This window comes from Cherax quadricarinatus, chromosome 30, assembly GCF_038502225.1.
Source record: "Cherax quadricarinatus isolate ZL_2023a chromosome 30, ASM3850222v1, whole genome shotgun sequence".
Lineage (NCBI taxonomy): Eukaryota > Metazoa > Arthropoda > Malacostraca > Decapoda > Parastacidae > Cherax > Cherax quadricarinatus.
Window position 1 is genome coordinate 13,888,168 of NC_091321.1, and position 24,870 is coordinate 13,913,037.

General features: G+C 41.8%; 1 protein-coding gene across 1 annotated transcript in view; it reads right to left on the bottom strand.

Annotated features, from left to right (window-relative positions):
* The window catches only part of LOC128692497 (zwei Ig domain protein zig-8-like), an 84,977-nt gene that overhangs the window by 6,144 nt on the left and 53,963 nt on the right, over positions 1-24,870 (bottom strand). Inside the window, exons 3-6 of the mRNA XM_070090134.1 lie at positions 17,791-17,923; positions 16,271-16,327; positions 7,089-7,261; positions 2,151-2,280 (exon numbers count right to left, since the gene is read on the bottom strand). Coding sequence (XP_069946235.1) covers positions 2,151-2,280; positions 7,089-7,261; positions 16,271-16,327; positions 17,791-17,923 — 493 coding nt within the window. The remainder of the gene's footprint in view (positions 1-2,150; positions 2,281-7,088; positions 7,262-16,270; positions 16,328-17,790; positions 17,924-24,870) is intronic.

The window sequence follows — 24,870 nt, forward strand, 5'->3', positions numbered from 1 at the left end:
AAGCTCTACACAGAGTGAAACTTGATAAAGCTCTACACAGAGTGAAACTTGATAAAGCTCTACACAGAGTGAAACTTGATAAAGCTCTACACAGAGTAAAACTTGATAAAGCTCTACACAGAGTGAAACTTGATAAAGCTCTACACAGAGTAAAACTTGATAAAGCTCTACACAGAGTAAAACTTGATAAAGCTCTACACAGAGTGAAACTTGATAAAGCTCTACACAGAGTAAAACTTGATAAAGCTCTACACAGAGTACACAGAGTGAAACTTGATAAAGCTCTACACAGAAGATAAAGTTCTACTCTACACAGAGTGAAACTTGATGAAACACAGAGTGAAACTTGACGAAGCTCTACACAGAGTGAAACTCTACACAGAGTGAAAACTTGACTTGATGAAACTTGATAAAGCTCTACACAGAGTGAAAACTTGACTCTACACAGAGTAAACTTGATAAAGCTCTACACAGAGTGAAACTTGATAAAGTTCTCTACACAGAGTGAAACTTGATAAAGCTCTACATAGAGTGAAACTTGACGAAGATAAAGCTCTACACAGAGTGAAACTCTACAGAGAGTGAAACTTGATAAAGATGAAACTTGATAAAGCTCTACACAAAGTGAAACTTGATAAAGCTCTACACAGAGTGAAACTTGACGAAGCTCTACACAGTGAAACTTGATAAAGCTCTACACAGAGTAAAACTTGACACAGAGTAAAGCTCTACACAGAGTGAAACTTGATAAAGCTCTACACAGAGTGAAACTTGATAAAGCTCTACACAGAGTAAAACTTGATAAAGCTCTGCACAGAGTGAAACTTGATAAAGCTCTACACAGAGTAAAGCTCTACACAGAGTAAAACTTGATAAAGCTCTACACAGAGTGAAACTTGATAAAGCTCTACACAGAGTGAAACTTGATAAAGCTCTACACAGAGTGAAACTTGATAAAGCTCTACACAGAGTGAAACTTGATAAAGCTCTACACAGAGTGAAACTTGATAAAGCTCTACACAGAGCCAAACCTAACTTGAGAAACCTTCACATACAGTACAGCGAAATAATACGATACATCTATAAGCAGAGCGAGACGTTCCCTCAATTAAAGCTATCTCTACAGCTGTTTCATCCTCAAGAGTGTAGGTAAACACATCACGGGTTCAGTTGTAGCGGCTCACAATCAAAGAACCCGGGCTCAATCCTGGGCAGGCGGAGACACTCGGTCAAGTAGCGTTGCATGTGTTAGTCCTGTTCACCTAACAGGAAATAGGTACCTGGGGTGTTTGTTGACAGTTGGGGTCTACTGTCAGATAGCTGACAGTAGACCTGGGAAGTAACATGTAGGTGTCAGAGTACAGTACGACTGGGGAAATGACCTCTTAGTGTCAGCTGATAGTAGGCTTAGGGAAGTGACATGCAAGTGTCAGCTGACAGTAGGCCTGGGGGAGTGACATGCAAGTGTCAGCTGACAGTAGGCCTGGGGGAATGACATGCAAGTGTCAGCTGATAGTAGGCCTGGGGGAGTGACATGCAAGTGTCAGCTGACAATAGGGCTGGGGGAATGACATGCAAGTGTCAGCTGACAGTAGGCCTGGGGGTGTGACATTCAAGTGTCAGCTGACAGTAGGCCTGGGGAAGTGACGGAAGTGACAGTTTTAAAAAGAAATCACAAGAGCCCTCAAAAGGGGCAGTGCCAAAGAGGGCCAGAGGAGAGCCACTATAGACCCATGGCACTCTAATAACAGCACCCACAAAATCTATAAATAAAATAAAAAATATGATAACAATATCTATATCTATACAATAATAATAATAATAATAATAATAATAATAATAATAATAATAATAGTAATAATAATAATAATAGTAATAATAATAATAATAATAATAATAATAATAATAATAATAATAATAATAATAATAATAATAATAATAATAATAATAATATCTAATATTTATATCTATTATATATCTATAATTGTATTAAATCAAAATTATTAATTTTGATTTATCGGGATTTTTCTCAAAATTTTAACCAGAGATTTTGGGGGGGCTAATTTTTTCCATAGACCCCTGGATGCTATCACTATTGTGGCCAGTGGATAATGGAGGCCCTGGGCCGGGAGCTGGAGCTGAGAACCCACCTGTGGTGACGTGGACGGAAACGGAGGCAGGAGGAGCCTTCAGAGGGACACAAGTGTAGTTACCAGAGTCCTGTAGACTAACAGCAGACAACAGCAGACGAGACGTTGTCTGCTCCGCTGTCTTCTCCACCTGTTAGAGAGAAAGAAAGAGAGAGAGAAGAGGAGAGATAACGAATGATTTGTAAAATATTGTTGTATCACGAACAGTACAATACACAACCCTCCACAGCCTTTCCCAGTGTTCTCGCTTTCATCCCACACACAGATAATCTACACTACAATCCCTGGCTTCAATAAACAGTGAATAATAAAATATATAGAACGAGCAAACTGCAAATATATATATATATATATATATATATATATATATATATATATATATATATATATATATATATATATATATATATATATATATATATATATATATATATATATATATATATATATATGTCGTGCCGAATAGGCAGAACTTGCGATCTTGGCTTAAATAGCAACGCTCATCTTGCCATATAGGACAAGCGAAAATTTGTGTATGCAATAATTTCGCCAAAATCATTCTGAACCTAACGAAAAAAATATATTTAACTGTGTTTGTTTAGTATTAAATTACTGTAAAAGTATTTAAATTATATTTAGTAGGATTAGGCTAAAATAAATTGTTCTTTTTATAATAAGGTTAGGTAAGTTTTCTAAGATTCTTTTAGTGCAAAATTAAAATTTTTTACATTAACATTAATGAAAAAAATATATCTTTAAACGTATTAGAGAAGTTTTCAGAAAGGACTTAATTTTAAATGAGTTCTTGCTAATTGACCAGTTTTACATATTCGGCACGACATATATATATATATATATATATATATATATATATATATATATATATATATATATATATATATATATATATATATATACATATATATATATATATATATATATATATATAAAGTCTTTACATATACGCTGCCTGTGAGGAATCTGGGATTTCCAAACAATGGTCGACTCTTCAAAACACAAACACAAATCCGTCTTAAGCGAGAAGAAAAAGAAAAAGTCAGATATATTTTTTGTCCACGACTTGAGGAAGACAAGAGTGTGAAGCTTTTACTAATTATACAAAAGTTGTCTTCAGCTTTGTCTGTGAGATCTAGTTCTGATGACAGTCTTGCTTATATAGCTATGATAGTCTTGCTTATATAGCTATAATAGTCTTGCTTATATAGCTCTGGTATTACGTTTCTTTAGTATTTAGAGAGCTTCTGCTTATTTCCATTGTCATTCCGTGTATACACTAAGAGTTGTGTATCCCTTACTGTATATACACTGAGAAGTATACACGATTGCTGGTTTCTTTTTCTGTCTCATAAACACGCTAGATAACAGGGATATCTTGCTACTCCTACTTACACTTTGGTCACACTTCACAGATACGCACATGCATATATATATATATATATACATACATCTAGGTTTTTCTCCTTTTTCTAAATAGCTCTTGTTCGTCTTTATTTCTTCTATTGTCCATGGGGAAGTGGAAAAGAATCTTTCCTCCGTAAGCCATGCGTGTCGTATGAGGCGACTAAAATGCCGGGTGCAATGGGCTAGTAACCCCTTCTCCTGTAGACATTTACTAAAAAAGAGAAGAAGAAAAACTTTATAAAACTGGGATGCTTAAATGTGCGTGGATGTAGTGCGGATGACAAGAAACAGATGATTGCTGATGTTATGAATGAAAAGAAGTTGGATGTCCTGGCCCTAAGCGAAACAAAGCTGAAGGGGGTAGGAGAGTTTCAGTGGGGGGAAATAAATGGGATTAAATCTGGAGTATCTGAGAGAGTTAGAGCAAAGGAAGGGGTAGCAGTAATGTTAAATGATCAGTTATGGAAGGAGAAAAGAGAATATGAATGTGTAAATTCAAGAATTATGTGGATTAAAGTAAAGGTTGGATGCGAGAAGTGGGTCATAATAAGCGTGTATGCACCTGGAGAAGAGAGGAATGCAGAGGAGAGAGAGAGATTTTGGGAGATGTTAAGTGAATGTATAGGAGCCTTTGAACCAAGTGAGAGAGTAATTGTGGTAGGGGACCTGAATGCTAAAGTAGGAGAAACTTTTAGAGAGGGTGTGGTAGGTAAGTTTGGGGTGCCAGGTGTAAATGATAATGGGAGCCCTTTGATTGAACTTTGTATAGAAAGGGGTTTAGTTATAGGTAATACATATTTTAAGAAAAGGAGGATAAATAAGTATACAAGATATGATGTAGGGCGAAATGACAGTAGTTTGTTGGATTATGTATTGGTAGATAAAAGACTGTTGAGTAGACTTCAGGATGTACATGTTTATAGAGGGGCCACAGATATATCAGATCACTTTCTAGTTGTAGCTACACTGAGAGTAAAAGGTAGATGGGATACAAGGAGAATAGAAGCATCAGGGAAGAGAGAGGTGAAGGTTTATAAACTAAAAGAGGAGGCAGTTAGGGTAAGATATAAACAGCTACTGGAGGATAGATGGGCTAATGAGAGCATAGGCAATGGGGTCGAAGAGGTATGGGGTAGGTTTAAAAATGTAGTGTTAGAGTGTTCAGCAGAAGTTTGTGGTTACAGTAAAGTGGGTGCAGGAGGGAAGAGGAGCGATTGGTGGAATGATGATGTAAAGAGAGTAGTAAGGGAGAAAAAGTTAGCATATGAGAAGTTTTTACAAAGTAGAAGTGATGCAAGGAGGGAAGAGTATATGGAGAAAAAGAGAGAGGTTAAGAGAGTGGTGAAGCAATGTAAAAAGAGAGCAAATGAGAGAGTGGGTGAGATGTTATCAACAAATTTTGTTGAAAATAAGAAAAAGTTTTGGAGTGAGATTAACAAGTTAAGAAAGCCTAGAGAACAAATGGATTTGTCAGTTAAAAATAGGAGAGGAGAGTTATTAAATGGAGAGTTAGAGGTATTGGGAAGATGGAGGGAATATTTTGAGGAATTGTTAAATGTTGATGAAGATAGGGAAGCTGTGATTTCGTGTATAGGGCAAGGAGGAATAACATCTTGTAGGAGTGAGGAAGAGCCAGTTGTGAGTGTGAGGAAAGTTCGTGAGGCAGTAGGTAAAATGAAAGGGGGTAAGGCAGCCGGGATTGATGGGATAAAGATAGAAATGTTAAAAGCAGGTGGGGATATAGTTTTGGAGTGGTTGGTGCAATTATTTAATAAATGTATGGAAGAGGGTAAGGTACCTTGGGATTGGCAGAGAGCATGCATAGTTCCTTTGTATAAAGGCAAAGGGGATAAAAGAGAGTGCAAAAATTATAGGGGGATAAGTCTGTTGAGTGTACCTGGTAAAGTGTATGGTGGAGTTATAATTGAAAGAATTAAGAGTAAGACGGAGAATAGGATAGCAGATGAACAAGGAGGCTTTAGGAAAGGTAGGGGGTGTGTGGACCAGGTGTTTACAGTGAAACATATAAGTGAACAGTATTTAGATAAGGCTAAAGAGGTCTTTGTGGCATTTATGGATTTGGAAAAGGCGTATGACAGGGTGGATAGGGGGGCAATGTGGCAGATGTTGCAAGTGTATGGTGTAGGAGGTATGTTACTGAAAGCAGTGAAGAGTTTTTACGAGGATAGTGAGGCTCAAGTTAGAGTATGTAGGAAAGAGGGAAATTTTTTCCCAGTAAAAGTAGGCCTTAGACAAGGATGTGTGATGTCACTGTGGTTGTTTAATATATTTATAGATGGGGTTGTAAGAGAAGTAAATGCGAGGGTCTTGGCAAGAGGCGTGGAGTTAAAAGATAAAGAATCACACACAAAGTGGGAGTTGTCACAGCTGCTCTTTGCTGATGACACTGTGCTCTTGGGAGATTCTGAAGAGAAGTTGCAGAGATTGGTGGATGAATTTGGTAGGGTGTGCAAAAGAAGAAAATTAAAGGTGAATACAGGAAAGAGTAAGGTTATGAGGATAACAAAAAGATTAGGTGATGAAAGATTGAATATCAGATTGGAGGGAGAGAGTATGGAGGAGGTGAACGTATTCAGATATTTGGGAGTGGACGTGTCAGCGGATGGGTCTGTGAAAGATGAGGTGAATCATAGAATTGATGAGGGAAAAAGAGTGAGTGGTGCACTTAGGAGTCTGTGGAGACAAAGAACTTTGTCCTTGGAGGCAAAGAGGGGAATGTATGAGAGTATAGTTTTACCAACGCTCTTATATGGGTGTGAAGCGTGGGTGATGAATGTTGCAGCGAGGAGAAGGCTGGAGGCAGTGGAGATGTCATGTCTGAGGGCAATGTGTGGTGTGAATATAATGCAGAGAATTCGTAGTTTGGAAGTTAGGAGGAGGTGCGGGATTACCAAAACTGTTGTCCAGAGGGCTGAGGAAGGGTTGTTGAGGTGGTTCGGACATGTAGAGAGAATGGAGCGAAACAGAATGACTTCAAGAGTGTATCAGTCTGTAGTGGAAGGAAGGCGGGGTAGGGGTCGGCCTAGGAAAGGTTGGAGGGAGGGGGTAAAGGAGGTTTTGTGTGCGAGGGGCTTGGACTTCCAGCAGGCATGCATGAGCGTGTTTGATAGGAGTGAATGGAGACGAATGGTTTTTAATACTTGACGTGCTGTTGGAGTGTGAGCAAAGTAACATTTATGAAGGGGTTCAGGGAAACCGGCAGGCCGGACTTGAGTCCTGGAGATGGGATGTGCGGTGCCTGCACTCTGAAGGAGGGGTGTAAATGTTGCAGTTTAAAAACTGTAGTGTAAAGCACCCTTCTGGCAAGACAGTGATGGAGTGAATGATGGTGAAAGTTTTTCTTTTTCGGGCCACCCTGCCTTGGTGGGAATCGGCCAGTGTGATAATAAAATAAAAGTATACACGAGTATGTATATCTCATGATATGAAAGGTATCCATCTTTCAGTGTACTGGTAATCCGAAAGATGGGTACCCAGATACCCTTGTTTACTCACCATAATGGCAATACCTCCTCTGGGTGAGTCGTAGTCTAGCCTGGTATTATAGTGGTACCAAAGTAGTGCTGGAGGTGGATAGGAAGTGTGGGTGACCACGCACTCTAGCACCAGGGACGACCCCACCTGCAGGTATCTGGAAGCACTACCCAGGATTCTCGTACCGTACTCCCCTGCAGAGCCAGTAGCAGCACCACCAATGTACCAACGGTAGCAGCAGCACCAGTAGTAGCACCACCAGTGTACCAATAATAGCAGCACCACCACCAGGAACACCATCACCGCCAGTAGCACCATCCCCAACAACAGCAGAATGCAACAAAGCAGACATGTCAACATATACACAACAACAACAACATGAAATATACATATACAATAATACACTCACTAGCGACACAAGAAGCATCTTAATACAATAATACAATGCGAGTCTTAAAGAAGATACAATAAAAAAAAGAAAAACCTACATCATACAATAACAAATTTAATATACAACATGATATAACTCAGTATTGACAAGAAAATAACTATACTGTATAATATATCAGGGGAAAATATTATGGCTGGGGGGATATAGTAACTGCAGGGGAGATATACATATATATTCCAAATAAAATATGCTGATGTTGTAAAACTGAGGAGGGATATATAAATTTTGAGAGTTCATGGAAGCTGACAGTGGGGTATATATCATGGTGTCTTGCTGGGGGCAGCTGGGAGGAGGAGGGTGACTGACACAACACGCTTACACACGTGTGTAAGTGGACGTTTAGCAGAGTTGGATTTTACTTCAGGAGCGTTCGAAAAGTAGGGAAGGTGATGGTGTGTGTGTCAGTCCTGAAAGTGGGAAGTAGAGTGCCTGTACTCTGAAGGAGGGGTGAGGATGTGTGTGTCAGTCCTGAAGGTGGGAAGTAGAGTGCCTGTACTCTGAAGGAGGGGTGAGGATGTGTGTGTCAGTCCTGAAGGTGGGAAGTAGAGTGCCTGTACTCTGAAGGAGGGGTGAGGATGTGTGTGTCAGTCCTGAAGGTGGGAAGTAGAGTGCCTGTACTCTGAAGGAGGGGTGAGGATGTGTGTGTCAGTCCTGAAGGTGGGAAGTAGAGTGCCTGTACTCTGAAGGAGGGGTGAGGATGTGTGTGTCAGTCCTGAAGGTGGGAAGTAGAGTGCCTGTACTCTGAAGGAGGGATGTAACTGTTGCAGTCTTAGAGAGACACTTGAATAATAAAAATAATAATAATAATAATAATAATAATAATAATAATAATAATAATAATAATAATAATAATAATAATAAGAAGAAGAAGAAGAAGAAGAAGAAGAAAAAGAAGAAGAAGAAGAAGAAGAGGAAGAAGAAGAAGAAGAGGAAGAAGAAGAAGAAGAAGAAGAAGAAGAAGAAGAAGAAGAAGAAGAAGAAGAAGAAGAAGAAGAAGAAGAAGAAGAAGAAGAAGAAGAAGAAGAAGAAGCAGAAGAAGATGAAGAAGAAGAAGAAGAAGAAGAAGAAGAAGAAGAAGAAAAAGAAGAAGAAGAAGAAGAAGAAGAAGAAGAAGAAGAAGAAGAAGAAGAAGAAGAAGAAGAAGAAGAAGAAGAAGAGGAGGAGGAAGAAGATGAAGCAGAAGAAGAAGAAGAAGAAGAAGAAGAAGAAGAAGAAGAAGAAGAAGAAGAAGAAGAAGAAGAAGAAGAAGAAGAAGAAGAAAAAGAAGAAGAAGAAGAAGAAGAAGAAGAAGAAGAAGAAGAAGAAGAAGAAGAAGAAGAAGAAAAAGAAGAAGAAGAAGAAGAAGAAGAAGAAGAAGAAGAAGAAGAAGAAGAAGAAGAAGAAAGAAGAAGAAGAAGAAGAAGAAGAAGAAGAAGAGGATTAAAGACACACATAGAAGCCAGGTGTCTCCCTCACCTGAAGTAATGTTAGAAGAACAAAGAAGAACACAGAAGAACAAAGAAGAACAAAGAAGAAAAAAGCGAGAGACAATAAGAACACAGAGAATATAATCAGTAAGTAGAGAGGAAGAGAATATGAAGATTAAACACAGAGGCAGATAACGTGAAGATTACGTACAGAGGTAGAGAATAAGAAGAATAAGAATATAGGTATAGAATAGAGAGAATAAATGCAGAGAATATGGAGACGATATTCTTGGATCTTGCTGATGACCTTCAATATAAGACCAGAAGAACAATGAGAAAATATAGAATAATAAGAAAGAGAGAGAGAGAGAGAGAGAGAGAGAGAGAGAGAGAGAGAGAGAGAGAGAGAGAGAGAGAGAGAGAGAGAGAGAGTAAAGAACCGGAAAGGGCACACACACACATACACACACACACACACACACTAATGGATAATTGAACAAGGATACTGACTACTTGTTACGAAAACCCAGTAACAGGCTGGTTGCTAGAAGGGCAGTCCTTTCTAGTATTCACTGGAGATCTCTAAGCTTTTAGAATCGCGCTTTTTGTAACAAATGGGGGCCTGTCCGGGAGGCTCTTGATCCAAGGTGTTGGAGAAATTGTCCAGTTTGACATACTAGTAACTTTATGATCAAACACTGAGTACTTTCCTAATCTGAAGACTTTGAGTTTAGTCTTGTATAACATACTAGGTGGATGTATGTACTTGACTGAGTCTCTTGATCCAAGGAGATGGAAATACTGTTAATGAGTTCTAGCTCTAAGACAACTAACACTAAAATTCCTATCAGGATTATAGTTTCCCATGATCACTCTCTCGTAGTACAATTATTTTCGTGATGTATGCCAAAGTGAAACAGTTAATTGATACTCTGACTTTGTCTGAGTTAAGTACATTAAAACTTCAGACGTGTTGGCAAGTAGCCAAATATCTCGGTGTGACGTATAACAGGAATTACACCGCAGAAACTGTCAGAGCGTTAAAGATATATTGTTTCCTGCTCATACAGAGATGTCTGATTATGATTCAGATTCAGAAAGCCTAGTGTCACAATTAGGAAGTATGACTCTATTTGATGAAGTAGAAGAAAGAGCAACTAAGGCAGAAGTGTCTGAGCCTAGAGTAGCTCAGTTCTCGCTCATGCCTTCCCTCACTGACACAATAGTACAGAGTATAGCTGGCAGTATGACTCAGCCTAATACTAGTACTGTGTATGCTACACCTGTATCTACTTATTATAGACCAGATCTAGACTCTCAAGGGACGGTTGGACGAGGTGCCCGACCTAAGGACCGTCCTGAAAGACATGTTAATTTCCCTACTCCTCCATTACCCACTGGTCCTATCTCTCAGGAACAGTTTGAGAGGTTGGAACGCCTCATTAAGTTGCAGACTGCACAAATAGAGGCTCAGAGGAAATTGAACGAAGAAGATTTCCAGAGAGAAAATGTTCGTCTTGGAAGACAACAGACTGATAGATCACAGGACACATTTAATGTGCAGAAAGCTGCATCCATGGTTCCTAAGTTTTTTGAAAGTGACTTAGACACCTATTTTGATGTGTTTGAGAACCAGGCACGTGCTATGAACTGGCCTCGTAAGCACTGGGCTATCTTGTTGCACACAGCTTTGACAGGAAGAGTTCAGACTTGTACTGCTACTTTACTATTTGCCAAGTACATTAGTTATGATGCTGTCAAACAAACTATTCTAGAGACATATAACTTGTTGCCTGTAAGTTATCAACGTGCATTTCGTACGCTACAACGACGGCAAGATCAAACTTGTGTAGAGTTTGCTCGTGAGAAAAAAGTTGCATTTGAGAGGTGGTGTAGGTCTGCCAAGTGTAACAACTACGACAGCCTTGTTCAGTTGTTACTACACGAAGAGTTTAACAACTGTATGTCTGCTGACATACAAGAATATCTGATCGATCATACTACCTCGGATATTCTGGAAACTGCAGCATTAGCAGACAATACGAGATTTCTCACAAACTTGTACGTACTAAAACACAAAGAAACAAGGTAACTAAAAATTGTCCTAGAAGTTGGCAACCTAAATCAGCTGCTCATTGCCGGCCTGATGTACCTGCTACTGTAACTTCTCGTACCTTTACCAGGAAAACTCACAATCCTGAATCTGTCTCTGTGGCTAGACAGAAATCTGATATCATGAAGAAGAAAGTTAAATGTACCTATTGTAACAGAAAAGGACATGCTAGAGAGTATTGCTATAAATTAGAAAGAGACACGAGAAGAAGTCGTGCGGCTGGCGCCCCCACTCAAGTCGTATCCTCTTCCGAGCAACAAAGGCACCAAAATCCTAGTAATACCTCTGATCTTACTGTTTTAGATAATGTTACTCAGGATAGATGACTAGCGTCAGAAAGTGTATCTGACGAAAAGATTCGTTCAGCGATGAGTCCTTACTTTTCGAGAGGTAAAGTAGGATTTGACGAATCACATCTAACTGAGATAATTACTTTCAGAGACACTGGCAGTTATCTCACGTTATTAAGAGAAGATGTACTGCCCATAACTGATGATACCTATTGCAAGATAGATGTATTGTTAGAAGCCTATGGAGGGGCTGTTATAAAAGTGCCTCTGCACAAAGTTTATATTGAAACAAGCTATTATACTGGTTATATTTCAGTGGGTATATGCAGTGGTGTATTTCCCATCAGGTCAGTGGACTTGTTGATAGGGAACGATATCCTTCATGCTGGTATATGTAAAGAACCACTTGTGATTGATAATAACACTGATGATAATTATGCCATTGAAGCTTGTAGAGAGAAGCCTATTTTATTTCATCTCAGCGCAATTACTAGAGCTATGTCAAAGATACAACAACCATCCTTGTCTCCTGTTGAGTTAGTGGATGACAATGATTTGGGGTTGAATATGTTGTTTAGTGACGCTCTGCGCCCAGGGTCATTAACACTGACTCCCCCCGGTCATCAACCTAGTCAAGACACAACTGACGTTAAATTTCTAACTCATGATGATTTAATCAAGGATCAGTTTGTTGATCAGTCACTGGAAAGACTGAGAGATATAGCAGTTACTGAGAGTGAAGCAAAGGATCTCAATAATTGTTACTATTATAGTAACGGTGTACTGATGGAGAAAAATACATGTAAGTTGTCAGCTGATAGTGTTTCCACCACAGTCAAGCATCTCGTAGTGTTACCAGTTACATTTCGTGAACAAGCCATTTATTTTGCTCACAATAGTCCCATAGGAGGACATTTGGGTGTCAAGAAGACACTCGGTAAACTGGCAAAACATTTTACTTGGCCAAAGATGAAGGAAACAGTAGCTGATCATGTGCGACGTTGCCACGTGTGTCAAGTGACAGGCAAGCCAGCACACACACCTCCACCTGCACCTCTCACTGAGTTCATTAGTAGCAAAGTTCAGTTCATCTGGACTAGTGATTGTTCAGATTTGTTCAAAAGGTTGAAGCATCTGCTTTACTCTGCTCCAGTGTTGAGTCCTAATTTCAATCTTCCCTTCTTTTTACATATAGATGCGATTTATGCAGTGGGCGCTGTGCTACTCCAACAGTCAACATCCACTGACATTCTCCATCCTATATGTTACTATTCATCTAAGCTTAAACGACACCAGAAAAATTATGCCACTATTGAGAAAGAGGCTCTAGCTCTTATGGTGTCCTTGGAACATTTTGACGTGTATTTGGGCACTTCCCCATTTAAAATTTACGTAATTTTATGCCCAAATACCTTTTGTTACTTGCTATGTCAAATTCAGTAAAGTAACGTAATCCCTCCAACCCATATTAACTATGTATACTCATGTTTAATTAATATATTTATATATTCACAGTAGCGATGATGTATGTGAGGAGGAGACGTAAGCTGAGTGATGAGTGGGTAGTGTTGTGTGGGCGATGTACTGCATGATGGAACACTGTCCTGCCGCAGACCCCCCCTCACTACACACCTTAAGCTGTTTCATACTCAGATGTCCATACTGCATAGCATTCCTCAACCACTACTTAAGAGTGGAATGCTGTCTCCTGTCTATAACACAAGACTATTATGCTGTCTACACTACTATGATCGAGCCTCAACGTGCCCTGCTTGTATACGCTATCCTGTCTCTACACTGATGTACATAACCACGAGTATGCAGAGATACGATACTGTGTACTGCCCTAGTACTAGGGGCATATCTTATTGTATAAACGCTGTGAAATTATAGAGGTGCTTGGCACAAGAGTGACTCTGATTAATGTTTATATTATATTGTTAGTAATGTAACCTGAGTAATCAGTAATGTGAAAGACATTAATGCAAATCCTAGTGCGACCATTTGTCGTGTTGGGGGGGGGGGGGTGTTGCAACCCCTGAATGGGATGCAATGATTAATAAGTATGTATATATATATATATATATATATATATATATATATATAATTATTACCTTTTCATATAATTTTATATTGCTTGTATTTGCGATAATAGCTAAATCGTAAATATATGACTTTATATTATTATTTGACTTAGTCATGTTGTTAGGTAGGATGTAACATATGTGCTCAGTTCAAGTCTTGATTGTCTAACTACTGTAATTATTGCTCTTTGCTTGTTACTCTGCCGGCTTCTGTTTCCGAGCTGCAGCTGTCCACGGAGCTATAACGTGATCGAGAGGGGGGTGTCCTCACCTCGCCTGAAGTATTCAGTCTGGTCTAGACTCGCTTGGTGGTTGGACAGATTGTCTGTCTCATTATTCTTGTTAGTTCTGTAGAACTCTGTTCACAGAACATTGTATAGACTTAGTGATTTTCGACGTTGTACTGAGGTTGTGTGTCGCATAGACACTCTGAGCAACTCAGGTCCTGAGCTGAAGCTTCTGACCTAACTTGTACTGGTATCTGTGTATTATCACAGTCGGGGATTTTCTTATGCTGAACTTAGATTCAGTAGTATGGGTGTTTTGTGACTTGTGGAGGATCTGCAGGTGGTCCCAGTGTCGTTATATTATCTCCTTGTTCCTGATTCTGTGTCGCAGTTGCTTGTTATATTGCTATTGGGCTTAGCATTCTTTTTATTGTTCAAGCAGACTGCTCTGATTGCCAGTTGGCCAAGAAGTTAGTTTATTTGAGGACTTTGTCAGTCACTTGTTTAAGTCTAGTCGAGTCGTGAGACATAGCGAACTACTTAGAGCACTTACACACATACACAAACTTACTTGTACATATTTGTAATATCTTATTAAATGTTAATGTACCAGACGGTACTTAAGAATTATAAATGTGATATATGCTTTCAGCACAATACTTTTGTATACGAGAGAAATGATTATTATTAATTTGTTTGAAGTGATTGATTTAATTTAATTTGATGATATACCTCTAGAATTAATAAATTTATTAAATTTTAATTTCTCTAGTTAGTAGCCTACCAGTTGTAATCCTGAAGCACTATTGAATCATACTGAATTCTAATGGATAATTGGACAAGGATACTGACTAATTGTTACGAAAACCCAGTAACAGGCTGGATGCTAGAAGGGCAGTCCTTTCTAGTATTCACTGGAGATCTCTAAGGTTTTAGAATCGCGTTTTTTGTAACACACACACACACACACACACACACACACACACACACACACACACACACACACAAACACACACACACACACACACACACACACACACACACACATACACACACACACACACACACACACACACACACACATACACACACACATTAACAGGCCTAGTGTCTAATCGACATGTGCCTAGGACAAAATGGTAACTAACTAACACACACACATACACACACATACACACACACACACACACACACACACACACACACACACACACACACACACACACACACACACACACACACACACACACACACACACACACACACACACACACACACACACACACAATAACTCACAATTCAGGCACAATTCTGGGTGTTAAAATTCAGCAGTGAATCACGTAAAATGTATTAATATTGGGAATATTGTGTCATGCTAAATAAAGTAGTAGCGAGAGCGAGACTTTATTATTTATTTCAGTGTAATAAAGAGAGAGAGAGAGAGAGAGAGAGAGAGAGAGAGAGAGAGAGCGAGAGAGAGAGAGAGAGAGAGAGAGAGGACAACTTGTTACATTTTTATCATATATATCATATACATGTGTGTGTGTGTATGTGATATAGCCTGCAACTGAATGCAACATGCTACAACAGGATGTAACAGATTTCAACAGGATGCAACAGTACTCTCGTATATCGTTTTCCACGCGACAAGTGATAATTCAGCTGTGGATTTATAGCGAGCGATGACCCGCAATATATGTCACTGTTATTCCTGTAATGTGACTGTATACATGTGCGACTGACAGCCAGCTGTCTAGCCAGCCAGTTAGACAGTCAGAGAGGCCTTCAGGCAGCTGGTAACGAAGGTAAATAGGCCTGTAGAGAGTCAGAAAGTCCTTCAGTCAACCAGAAATATAGACTGTCCCTTCATCCAGTCAATAACCCAGGGAGACAGCCACTTAAACAGTCAGAAAGTCTTTCAGACACCAAGGAATCCATGAAAATAGACAGTTAAATACTCAGCGAGACACGCAGTCAGAGAGTGAGCTAGTCTGTTACACAGAGTGAGCTAGACTGTCACACAGAGAGTGAGCTAGACTGTCACACAGTCACAGAGTGAGCTAGACTGTCACACAGAGAGTGAGCTAGACTGTCACACAGAGAGTGAGCTAGACTGTTACACAGTCAGAGAGTGAGCTAGACTGTCACACAGAGAGTGAGCTAGACTGTTACACAGAGAGTGAGCTAGACTGTTACACAGAGAGTGAGCTAGACTGTCACACAGAGAGTGAGCTAGACTGTTACACAGTCAGAGAGTGAGGTAGACTGTCACACAGAGAGTGAGCTAGACTGTTACACAGTCAGAGAGTGAGGTAGACTGTCACACAGAGAGTGAGCTAGACTGTCACACAGAGAGTGAGCTAGACTGTTACACAGTCAGAGAGTGAGCTAGACTGTCACACAGAGAGTGAGCTAGACTGTTACACAGTCAGAGAGTGAGCTAGACTGTCACACAGAGAGTGAGCTAGACTGTTACACAGTCAGAGAGTGAGGTAGACTGTCACACAGAGAGTGAGCTAGACTGTCACACAGTCAGAGAGTGAGCTAGCCTGTCACACAGAGAGTGAGCTAGACTGTCACACAGTCAGAGAGTGAGCTAGACTGTTACACAGAAACTGTGAGGTAAACTTACCTTGGTCGGGATCAGAAGGCGGCACTCTGTACATGTGGTGATCCAGCTGATGCTTATCTGTGAGAGAGAGAGAGAGAGAGAGAGAGAGAGAGAGAGAGAGAGAGAGAGAGAGAGAGAGAGAGAGAGAGAGAGAGAGAGAGAGAGAGAGAGAGGGGAGGCAGGGAGAGAGAGGTCTGTTCAATACTATACAAGCGTTCATATCTGGATATAAATCTTTATCACCCTCCCTCCCACCCTCCATCTCTCTATTCCTCTCTCACCCCTCCCTCTTCCCTCTTTCTATTTTTTTTTTACTTTCTCATTCCTTTTTGTTCTTCCCGCTTTCCCACCTTCCCGCCATAATCTATTTTTTTTTCGCCGCTGTGGCGACGGAATGCTTTCATTTCACCTTTATGTATGATCGATCTTTCCTGATACACGTCCCCAGAGATAATGTTCTCCCCAGAGATAATGTTCTCCCCAGAGATAATGTTCTCCCCAGAGATAATGTTCTCCCCAGAGATAACCCAAGAATGCTGTCCCCAGAGATAACCCAAGAATGCTGTCCCCAGAGATAACCCAAGAATGTTGTCCCCAGAGATAACCCAAGACTATTGTCCCCAGAGATAACCCAAGAATGTTGTCCCCAGAGATAACCCAAGAATGTTGTCCCCAGAGATAACCCAAGAATGCTGTCCCCAGAGATAACCCAAGAATGTTGTCCCCAGAGATAACCCAAGACTATTGTCCCCAGAGATAACCCAAGACTGTTGTCCCCAGAGATAACCCAAGAATGTTGTCCCCAGAGATAACCCAAGAATGTTGTCTCCAGAGATAACCCAAGAATGTTGTCTCCAGAGATAACCCAAGAATGTTGTCTCCAGAGATAACCCAAGAATGTTGTCTCCAGAGATAACCCAAGAATGTTGTCCCCAGAGATAACCCAAGAATGTTGTCCCCAGAGATAACCCAAGAATGTTGTCCCCAGAGATAACCCAAGAATGTTGTCCCCAGAGACAACCCAAGAATGTTGTCCACAGAGACAACCCAAGAATGTTGTCTCCAGAGATAACCCAAGAATGTTGTCTCCAGAGATAACCAAAGAATGTTGTCTCCAGAGATAACCCAAGAATGTTGTCCCCAGAGATAACCCAAGAATGTTGTCTCCAGAGATAACCCAAGAATGTTGTCCCCAGAGACAACCCAAGAATGTTGTCCCCAGAGATAACCCAAGAATGTTGTCTCCAGAGATAACCCAAGAATGTTGTCCCCAGAGATAACCAAAGAATGTTGTCCCCAGAGATAACCCAAGAATGTTGTCTCCAGAGATAACCCAAAAATGTTGTCCCCAGAATGTTTGTTCCCACAATGTAATTATCATACAGAAGGTAATCTCACACTGTGGGTGTTCCCACAATGTAATTATCATACAGAAGGTAATCTCACACTGTGGGTGTTCCCACAATGTAATTATCATAGAGACTACCGTAGCAACACACAGCGAGTCTGTTAAGTTCCCTTATATAATTCAGCGAACTTACCCATGACGCTAAGATGAACGTCTCTGAAGATCTTGGGATGAGAGTTAACTTGGCACTTGTAAGTGCCAGTGTCCCAAGGCCTGGTGAAGAGCACTTGTAATGTCCAGTCATCTGTCTCTGGTGTGTGAAGCACCTGTGTGTTACACATACACTGACACATGATGAATAAATACTCACGCAGACACAGACACACACACACACACATACACACACATACACACACATACACACACACACACACACACACACACACACACACACACACACACACACACACACACACAGGAGGGTCAGGGGAGAAATGATAACGACATATAAAATACTGCGCGGAATAGACAAGGTGGACAAAGACAGGATGTTCCAGGAAGGGGACACAGAAACAAGAGGTCACAATTGGAAGTTGAAGACTCAGATGAGTCAAAGGGATGTTAGGAAGTATTTCTTCAGTAATAGAGTAGTCAGGCAGTGGAATAGCCTAGAAAGTGTTGTAGTGGAGGCAGGAACCATACATAGTTTTAAGACGAGGTTTGATAAAGCTCATGGAGCGGGGAGAGAGAGGGCCCAGTAGCAACCGGTGAAGAGGCGGGGCCAGGAGCTAAGACTCGACCCCTGCAACCACAAATAGGTGAGTGAGTACATACACACACACACACACACACACACACACACACACACACACACACACACACACACACACACACACACACACAAACACCGCCAGTCCTGGCGGAAGGTCGGTAGAACGCTTAGGAGGACGGAGGAACAAGCCTACAATAATATTCGGATTAGTGGACAGAGAGACGGTGGGTCGGGTGGTGTGGACAGAGAGACGGTGGGTCGGGTGGTGTGGACAGAGAGACGGTGGGTCGGGTGGTGTGGACAGAGAGACGGTGGGTCGGGTGCTGTGGACAGAGAGACGGTGGGTCGGGTGCTGTGGACAGACAGACGGTGGGTCGGGTGCTGTGGACAGAGAGACGGTGGGTCGGGTGCTGTGGACAGAGAGACGGTGGGTCGGGTGCTGTGGACAGAGAGACGGTGGGTCGGGTGCTGTGGACAGAGAGACGGTGGGTCGGGTGCTGTGGACAGAGAGACGGTGGGTCGGGTGCTGTGGACAGAGAGACGGTGGGTCGGGTGCTGTGGACAGAGAGACGGTGGGTCGGGTGCTGTGGACAGAGAGACGGTGGGTCGGGTGCTGTGGACAGAGAGACGGTGGGTCGGGTGCTGTGGACAGAGAGACGGTGGGTCGGGTGCTGTGGACAGAGAGACGGTGGGTCGGGTGCTGTGGACAGAGAGACGGTGGGTCGGGTGCTGTGGACAGAGAGACGGTGGGTCGGGTGCTGTGGACAGAGAGACGGTGGGTCGGGTGCTGTGGACAGAGAGACGGTGGGTCGGGTGCTGTGGACAGAGAGACGGTGGGTCGGGTGCTGTGGACAGAGAGACGGTGGGTCGGGTGCTGTGGACAGAGAGACGGTGGGTCGGGTGCTGTGGACAGAGATATTACTCAATTATATAATCAACTGGTCCCTTGTGTCAGTAGAATTACGTGTGGTGAAGATTTTTAGCTGTTATTTAGGATCCAGCCTGCCTTCCTGCCTGCCTTCCAGCCTGCCTTCCAGCCTGCCTTCCTGCCTGCCTTCCTACCTGCCTTCCTGCCTGCCTTCCAGCCTGCCTTCCTGCCTGCCTTCCTGCCTGCCTTCCAGCCTGCCTTCCAGCCTGCCTTCCTGCCTGCCTTCCTACCTGCCTTCCTGCCTGCCTTCCAGCCTGCCTTCCTGCCTGCCTTCCAGCCTGCCTTCCAGCCTGCCTTCCTGCCTGCCTTCCTGCCTGCCTTCCAGCCTGCCTTCCAGCCTGCCTTCCAGCCTGCCTTCTTGCCTGCCTAGCAGCCTGCCTTCCAGCCTGCCTTCCTGCCTGCCTTCCTACCTGCCTTCCTGCCTGCCTTCCAGCCTGCCTTCCTGCCTGCCTTCCTGCCTGCCTTCCTGCCTGCCTTCCGGCCTGCCTTCCTGCCTGCCTTCCTGCCTGCCTTCCTGCCTGCCTTCCTGCCTGCCTTCCTGCCTGCCTTCCTGCCTGCCTTCCTCCCTGCCTTCCTCCCTGCCTCCCTACCTGCCTTCCTGCCTGCCTTCCAGCCTGCCTTCCTGCCTACCTTCCTGCCTGCCTTCCTGCCTGCCTTCCTGCCTGCCTTCCTGTCTATCATCCTGCCTGCATGCCTGTCTGCCTTCCTGTCTGCCTTCCTGCCTGCCTTCCTGCCTGCCCTCCTGTCTGTCATCCTGCCTGCATGCCCGTCTGCCTTCCTATCTGCCTTCCTGCCTGCCTGCCTTCCTGCCTGCCTTCCTGCCTGCCTTCCTCCCTGCCTCCCTTCCTGCCTTCCTGCCTGCCTTCCTGCCTGCCTTCCTATCTGCCTTCCTGCCTGCCTTCCTGCCTGCCTTCCTCCCTACCTGCCTTCCTGCCTGCCTTCCTGCCTGCCTTCCTGCCTGTCTTCCTGCCTGCCTTCCTGCCTGCCTTCCTGCCTGCCTTCCTGCCTGCCTTCCTCCCTGCCTCCCTACCTGCCTTCCTGCCTGCCTTCTTGCCTGCCTTCCTGTCAGTCATCCTGCCTGCATGCCCGTCTGCCTTCCTATCCGCCTTCCTGACTGCCTTCCTGCCTGCCTTCCTGCCTGCCTGCCTCCCTACCTGCCTTCCTGCCTGCATTCCTGCCTGCCTTCCTGCCTGCCTTCCTGCCTACCTCCCTGCCTTCCTGCCTACCTCCCTGCCTGCCTTCCTGCCTGCCTTCCTGTCTGCCTCACTTCCTGCATCCCTGCCTGCCTTCCTGCCTGCCTTCCTCCCTGCCTCCCTACCTGCCTTCCTGCCTGCCTTCCTGACTGCCTTTCTGCCTGCCTTCCTGCCTGCTTTCCTGCCTACCTCCCTGCCTGCCTTCCTGCCTGCCTTTCTGCCTGCCTTCCTGCCTGCCTTCCTGCCTACCTCCCTACCTGCCTTCCTGCCTGCCTTTCTGCCTGCCTTCCTGCCTGCCTTCCTGCCTACCTCCCTACCTGCCTTCCTGCCTGCCTTTCTGCCTGCCTTCCTGCCTGCCTTCCTGCCTACCTCCCTACCTGCCTTCCTGCCTGCCTTCCTGTCTGCCTCCCTTCCTGCCTCCCTGCCTGCCTGCCCTCCCCCTCTTCTATTACCCCTCACCCCCCTCTCACAGTAGCAACCATCACTGCCAACCTCACATAATGGCACTCACTGACGCAGTTCCGGAGACAACATAATGGAGGTGCCAGGAACAGTGCCACACCAGCCAGGAACAGTGCCACACCAGCCAGGAACAGTGCCACACCAGCCACGATTCCAATGAAATTCTCTGCAGTCCAAGTTTGTCAAGTTCTAATTGCTCAGGAGAGCTTAAGTTTCACTCTCTGGTTGAACACTATCTCTGAAGACATTACTAAGCAGTCATCCTCTTGGTTTTAAATAATTAATAATAATAATAATAATAATAATAATAATAATAATAATAATAATAATAATAATAATAATAATAATAATAATAATAATAATAATAATAATAATAATAATAATAATAATAATAATAATAATGATAATAATAATAATAATGATAATAATAATAATAATAATAATAATAATAATAATAATAATAATAATAATAATAATAATGATAATAATAATAATAATAATATTACAGAAGTCCGTTTCAGGAAAAGCTTAAGCTGTTCACTGACACAAAACACAACAATAGGTTCGAAGTTCAATGCCTGGGTTCATAGATGTGTGAGTTCAACGTTCCACGTTCGGGATCAGAAGTTCAATACATAGGTGGTTCAGAGTGCCACATGTGATTCCAAAGTTCCACCCGTGGGTTCCATAAGTTCCACGCTTTATAAGAGTTCAAAGTTCCACGGGTGGGGGTTCCAGGAAATTGGATTTCTCCTATATGCTATTTTTTTGAGGGGGGGGAGGAGGGGCTTTAAATATTCCAAGTTAATCCTTTACATGTATGTTAAAGTTTAAGGTCGAGAAAAAAAACTTGTTATCTCTTAACCTGTTACATATTTAAACTTAGTGTGTGAAGTTTAGATGAAGTGTTTGTGAATAAATTTCCAGGGGTTCCTAAGTTCTGTTGTTTCTGCTCTCTCAGTTTATTGAACTTTAATTACGTTTTATTAATGGGTTTGTTGACTTGCAATGTAAATAAGTAACAGCAGCGATAATATTAACAATAGCAGCAGCGACAGCAACAACAGCAACAACAGATACAAGAACATTAGCAATAGAGCGATATTGTACGTATGGTAAACTAGGCACACACACACACACACACACACACACACACACACACACACACACACACACACACACACACACACACTACATTAACCAGCCTGAAAGGCAGCATCAGGGCGCCCCAACAAGCACATTATACCAACACCCCAACATTAACGCCAACGTCAACGCTCCATATCACATTAATCAGTTTCCAGTAACCATATACAATTTAGCGACCACCACAGTCAAAGCATCTGTATTTTTTTTTTAAATTGTAGTTAATCATATTATTTTTTGTAACTGGGATTCTGTAACAATTTTATCCATTCACGTATTTCAAAGGCGAAATACAGGGTGTTTCAGAGTGATAGAGCCAATTTCAGAGCAGTATGTTTCACGATCGGGTCCATTTTTCTGAAACACCCTGTATCGATATGTGTCTCAGACACCGTATAGAGTTTGGAGGCTCGGTACGGCTGAATCCACGAGGCAGGAATGATGGGAAACCGGTTGTATGCTGCTGAGGCGGGCCTAGAAACCGGTACACAGTTTAAGAGTTACCTCTTAAAATGTATACCGTATTTTCCGGCATATAAGGCGCACCTTCTTTCCTGCACCTTATACGCTCAAAGTTAGAGTCAAGAGTCGACGTTGGGTTAGGCTTTAGCAGTTGTTTACTAACGCTACGTTTCAACTGCTGGGAAGCATTGTCTTGCATGCGCCTTATATGCCGGAAAATTCGGAACTCACTCTCTCCAAACATTCAGCATCCAACGACCAACAGAGAAATGATATGTAATAACATTCGTGTCTTCTTGAATGTTCATACAAGGAATTACGTAGATTATCAGATTATGGCAATTATCTGTAGCGATCTAATAGTTTTTTTATGGAGAATTATTAGCTCCGAAATGAGCTGGGGTAAATTAGCCTATAAATTTAATCGTGTTTAAAAAAACAATTCATTGAATTATAGATCAAGAGATGAAGTCTCAAACGTGATTATTTTAAAGGTAGTTAATGGTGGGGATTTATGGTGGGGTTCTTGGCTGGCTTAATGGTTAGGTTAATGATTAGGTTAATGGTTGGGTTAATGGTTAAGTTAATGACTGGAAGATAACACTGCTGATAACTCAGTACTTAACACTGTCGGATATACAAAACCCATTCACGATGTTTCGCACACGCGTTAGCTTGACGAGGTCTCTCGCTTGGGCCAGCGTAGTTGCCATAAAGCTTGTATGCCTTACTTGTCTGTATTGAGGGTACCTTCTAGCGATGACACAGACAGCAGAGACCATAACACCTGCCCACCAACATAACCCACTCATCCACCCACATAACCCACCCATCCTCCCAAATAACCCACCTAGACACCCACCCACCACCACCACCACCACCACCACCACCACCACCACCACCACGCGTCATATAACATACAGCACCTTTCTAATTGTGTATTGCAGGGAAAGGAAATGTAAATTTCGTACTGAAAACCTTTTAATAATACCACTATTGCTACTACTACTACTACTACTACTACTACTACTACTACTACTACTATTACTACTACTACTACTACTACTACTACTACTACTACTACTACTACCACCACCACCACGACTATTACTACTACTACTAATAATAATAATAATAATCTGTCGAACCTTTCGTATAATAACAATAATAATAATAATATGTCGGACCATTCGTGTAGTAATAATAATAATAATAATAATAATAATAATAATAATAATAATAATAATAATAATAATAATAATAATAATAATCTGTCGAATCTTTCAATTCTTTTAGCAGTGGATCCAGGAAATCGAAAATTTCTGGTATATTTGGGCAATTAGATCAGGTCCCTAAAACTGTATATACACTGATGAATATACCTCTCGTGATGCGTGTGTACTCAGGAAAACAGGTTATACCTGATGGGACATATACCTCAGTATACATAAATATATATATATATATATATATATATATATATATATATATATATATATATATATATATATATATATATATATATATATATATATATATATATATATATATATATATAGTGTATATACTGAGGTATATGTCCCATCAGGTATAACCTGTTTTCCTGAGTACACACACACACACACACACACACACACACACACACACACACACACACACACACACACACACATATATATATATATATATATATATATATATATATATATATATATATATATATATATATATATATATATAAATATATATATATATATATATATATATATATATATATATATATATATATATATATATATATATATATATATATATATATATATATATATATATATATACACTATTACAGTTAAGTTTACTCTGACTTAAGTACATATTTAGGGTTACAAGAGCTTTAATGACCCTCGTCAAGTCGATAGGCTTCAAGCCCGATTAACCAACCATCCATCGCAACACTGCAACATGTTGAGGTTATTGCAATGGGAGAACGGAAGCTTCTTGCATTCCACACACACTGGATGAACATTCCTCCACGCCCAGCATCCCCTTTTTCTTTTTAATCCCACCGATTTAATTGCTTCTGACGTTACGGTCGCCTGTAAGCATTACACATCTTTCCAATAAGTTTATTTCCTGTGTGTTATGTATGGGATTAAAATACGCCGGTTATGGGCTAACATTCGTTATATCACACACGTTAGTGTGGCAGCTTAGAGAGTGTTAGTAGCTTAGCGTGGAGGTTAGAGGCATGTATGGGGGAGACCTGAATGGATTGTCATACTCTCGGCTGTATAGGAAACAACAGGAAAA